General features: G+C 42.7%; 1 protein-coding gene across 2 annotated transcripts in view; it reads left to right on the forward strand.

Moving 5' to 3' along the window:
- The window catches only part of rem2 (RAS (RAD and GEM)-like GTP binding 2), a 47,664-nt gene extending 43,019 nt beyond the window's left edge, over positions 1-4,645 (forward strand). For both annotated transcript variants that reach the window (XM_016671800.1, XM_016671799.1), the window contains one exon: positions 3,133-4,645. In XM_016671800.1, the coding sequence (XP_016527286.1) occupies positions 3,133-3,455 (323 nt within the window). In that variant the 3' untranslated portion in view covers positions 3,456-4,645. The remainder of the gene's footprint in view (positions 1-3,132) is intronic.
- Positions 4,646-4,906: the final 261 nt, after the last annotated feature.

Here is a 4,906-nt window from a genome sequence, read left to right on the forward strand (position 1 = left end):
TGATGCTCAAAATAAAAGACAAAAACCAAATATTTTATCATAAATTAAATGAATTATGAAGTCTCCGCAAACAAAATTATTACTCTTCAAAAGCTATTAATCGTCGGGGTGGAAATAATCGAGCTCATTTTAATTTATCATGTGATTCATTGCGTATTGTGACAGGCTTAGCAGCAGTATCTCCAGTAGACCGTTTTTGTCATTTGAACCGGACTGCGTCTCGTACGACACAAACTAGATACGGTTTCTGCCATCCCAACTGGCCGGTTAACGGTCGGCTTTCTTTTCAGCGCTTCTCTAATTCGTATGCTAGTTCTCTCCTTTCACCCGGTGCCGCGTTTTCACTCTTCTGCCCTCACTTTCTCCTCTGTTATCCTCCACATGGTCTTTCTTTCTGATATTAGACAGCATTGACTCCATCTTCTGTTTTTATTTCCCCTCGCTTGTCTTCTTGCCTGTCTCTTCAATTCACTTTCCCAAGTGCCCTTGACAGATCATTCAATCAGCTGCTGCTGGTATTAGGGCGAATCCTTTTGCTGATCCAGTTTGGGATTTGCTTTATTTCCTCCCACCGTTACCTCTGCCGTTATTATGTGCCAGAGCAGCAGTTCGACAGCTGCTGGGGTCGGATTAGTACACCCAGATCAAATCTGTGCCTGTTTTTGTGTCTGTGCCTTTCGCACTGAATGCTCATGCCATCAAAAATCAGGTAGATAAAGCGCTTACAATGCTCAAGAATATGAACGTATTGATGCAGGGTTAAAGCTCAGATCGTCCTGTTGGATCAGGGTCACAGAACTGATACAAGCTTTCTTTTAAAAACTGCATTGAAATCCAAACAAACCTGTCTGTTATTTATTAACGTACAAAAAGACAACTGTTTATTATTTCCCAAAGCAAATAATAAGATCATTAAAGAAACACTTTTTAGGAGAGAACACATGTTAATGTTCATTGGATCTACATCTAAATGCATCGAACATGCATTGTGTATTATTTTTGAAATTTCCAAAAGAGAATTTTTTTTTTTGCCTCTGCCATCCCATTTCTCCACTTTGACTCTCATTTTAAGTAACCATTCAGTTTCTTGCTTATGTGTTGCATCATACGTTTGTATCATGTAGATTACACTTTAGCTGCTTAAGGAAAATAGATGAAAGAAGCAAGTTGTATAACTGAATTATTTGGTATTTCTAATCTAATTAATAACGATCGCACCTCTGACAGTTTTACTCTTCATACTAAATGAACATGGATCCAGGATCCTTGGCTGTTTGTAAGATAATAAGGTGAGCACAAATTACAAGCCATTGGCAACATGGGAATGTGAATCGACATAACTAAGATCATGTTCGTGGGAATTAAGAGTACGATTTTTTTTTTTTTTGCCTCCCTATAGCCTGTGCTTCACTTTTGTTTGCTAATGCTACCTGGCATTGCTTGATTTATACTTGAATTCAGTTCATTTATTAAAGGAGTTCGCTCTAGACTTGGACTTGAAAGCTTCACTTTTTGTGTGAAAATTGGTACCCGAGTTTAAAACATGTCGTCACCGTCGTCTTCTTCCTCTTCTAAGCCCCGTTGTTTCCAACTCATTTCCAGGCAATCTTTGATGCATTTGTGTAACAGCAATATATTATAATGCAATGTTGCTACAAACAAGCTAAATAAGTTTTGTTTTACAGTACATATTCAAACATTACTGCAGTTCACAAAGTTATTCAGTTTTAGAACTTCATTATTTGAAGGATTTATTTATGTTAATTCCACCTCAGTTTCAAGACTATTGTCAGATGGATGTGGCATTCGGTGCATGAAACTGGTTACAGTGTACAAGTTGTATATGTTTATGAAGGAAGGCACTTGTTTAATCTCCCAGTATGATGCCACACAACGCGTTTGTAGAGACATTTAACAGCAACTGGGAGATAATGGACATTTCAGAATTACTCAGCATTTTTAAATATGTTCAGAGTAAAATTACAGCTACATAACCCCCCATCCCCCCTCCACTCATAATTGGTGCTTTCAAATATTTATTTAATATACTTCCTTTTTTGCTGTTGTGTTTTTATTCCATTTGAGTGCTTCATGGTCTCTTTATAACACCCACCCACAGTTCATGTGGGGCTGACCTGTTCCATCTGCCACCGAAGTGTTACCCTCTTACATTCTTATACCTCATAGCCACTGTGAATTTGAAAACTGTGCTTTAATAATAGTACTCAATACAAAGCAGCTCTCTTTTTCCCCCCATCTGTTTAGAGCAGTGGTGAACTTAAAAGCACACGGGGAAAAAAAAGCAGGAAAAAACAGTCATTTGTCGTGACAGAGCAGCCCATTTGTTGCCGGATGATCTGTATCTGTCAGCTTTCCTTATCATGGCGGTTTGTTTGACCAGGCTCAAAAAGCCACTTCCAGCTCAGATACACAACGTTGTCAACAAAACACTCCGTCACCTGTCCTCATCCACCGTTTACACAGGAACCATTTTCTCTATTTGAGGCGCAGCAAATAGATTTCACCTTACGCAACACATACAGGCAACATTAACCCTGTGCAATACTGACTGTTTTGTTTTTTTTATATTTATGTTTATATGTGATTAATGCAACCGGGTGTAGAAATTCATCCAGCTCACAAGATTGGAACAGATTAGACAATATTGGAGTCACGAAAACTGTGATGCTAAGTCTAATGTGCTTCTACTTCCACGAAAAAGACTCAATTTATCTTTTCCTTCAAAGTTTCTACTTTAAACTTCAGACGCACAATACACAGTTGTTTTTTTGCAAGAATCAAAAACCCCATTCTTGCAAAAAAAGAAAAAAAAAAGAAAAAAGCTGTTACCAGACTATTTGCTACAACAAGGTGTGACAGAAGTGACAGATACTTATGAGATTGAGTCTCGCAAACAGCAGCTGATCTGAAGTTATTATCAGGTGGTAATGCATATCACACAGCGGGGAGGAACATTTATGTGGCACCTTCATGATCCTAACATTTGTTGATTTCCAACTGCTGTCTCTAATTGGTATCTGCAGCTGCTGCTGTGAGAAACTTTGTCTTAATGAGCAGCAGGTTTCTAAAACCAGATCCGTCTTCCTCTCTTTGGTTTTCCTCCCCTTCCAGAGGCCCAATCCAGCGCCATGATGTTCGACTGCGTCTACCTGGAGCTCTCCGCCTCTTTGGAGCACGGCACGAATGAACTGCTGGAGGCGGCGGTGCGGAGCGCGAGAGGGGACTGCGTGGGCCCCGGGTGGACGGATGGTGACCCTGCCGCGGGACGCCGGGAGAGCCTGACGAGTCGCGCCAAGCGCTTCCTGGCCGGGCTGGTGCCCCGCTCGTACGGGCGCGACCGGGAGCGCGGCCGCTACCGGGAAATGAGCCGCCACCGGGGCAGCAAGATCCTCCGGCAGAAGTCCCGGTCCTGCCATGACCTCAGCGCACTGTGACCCGCGAACACAGACAGGGATGAAAATGCACTCCACATTAACACAAAAATATAACAAACTGAAAGACTTTTTTCTTAGGAGGCGGGTGAGGGTTTGTAAAAGACGAGCAAAACAGGCGAGTAGAAGAAATCGGATGATGTGCAAGAGGTTTGATTGCAGGGTGAGACACGGGATGACAAGGGCGAGAAAGATGAGAGGTGAATGATTACAGCAGACAGCCTCGGGTGGCGGTGAACCATCAGCGAAGGCAATTTTGGGACAAGCGGATGAGGAGGTGGGCTGCCTTTCAGCTCCAGGTTTAGGTGAATCAGCGAACGCTCATTACCTGAACGGATCAGGAGACAGAAAATCAGCAGCAGAATCAAGGTGGCAACTTTAAAGCCTAATCAGGCCGACGGACGGATGAACGGAGTCACAAACACACACCCAGGTAGCACGCACCAATGTAGAGACTTATAGCATTTTATTATGTATACCTGTTAAAAACAATGTTTTATAGCATGCATATTAGCAGGAACTAACCTATAGGTTTTATAGTGCCCAGTTTCTTGACTTTACAGTACCTCAGTGGCCAATAGCAAATGCACAATCCCAGTAGTGTTTGAAACGATGCCAACCCAAAGGCATCGTTTCTATTATTACACGTCCACACCATTTTTCTGTCGGCACTGCTGTTGAGGGTTTGTTTGTTACCAAACCACAGCAGCTTCTCCAATCAGTGTGTTCATCTCAGACTTTTATATACCAGGTTAACACATCAGCACTCAAGCCATATTGTTGCTGAATGCACAGTGGGCAGCCAGCACAGCGAACCCTTTACCGCAAGACGCGAGGCAAACGATGAAAGAAAAGGCGACAGAGACTGAGGCGACGTTGAGTCACGGACCACAGGGAGGCTCTTGGAGGATAAACACAAAAAACAAATCTACCTGTGGCTGTTTGATGTTCTCTCTTTATTTTATTGTTTTGTTTATTTTTATTTATTTTTTTTTAAAGTTACCTGTTGGAACTTCTAAATGTGACTGATTTCTTCAGGGGTTTAGATCCAGAGGACGCTCTGGGAACGTTGTCGAGATTTCTCCTGCAGCGAGCCGGCGTCACCGACACACACATCCCCGCTCGTTTGTCACCGTCCACTGAGCACTCTCATCCCCTCCACTGGGAATAAATATGGTTTGGTTTGACATCTATATGAGTGTTTCTGTGATATTTTTTTCAAAGGGCGCATCATTAGGCGACAGCAGCCGTTTTGCCCAGGTGAAGGAATTAAGCGCCGGGGCCTGTCAGATGACTCCCCGGACCCCAAATGACCCCACCACTCTTATTTAGGGCAGAGCAGCAAAAAGATGCGGCGTCAACACAATGTGTGCTGACTTTAAATTGTATACTGGTTCAGGAGGGGCAGAAATATGGATGAGTTTCCCGACTTCAAGATAAGCAGTGAAATAAAT

Source organism: Poecilia formosa, unplaced genomic scaffold (genome assembly GCF_000485575.1).
Source record: "Poecilia formosa unplaced genomic scaffold, Poecilia_formosa-5.1.2 Scaffold51, whole genome shotgun sequence".
Taxonomy (NCBI): Eukaryota; Metazoa; Chordata; class Actinopteri; order Cyprinodontiformes; family Poeciliidae; genus Poecilia; species Poecilia formosa.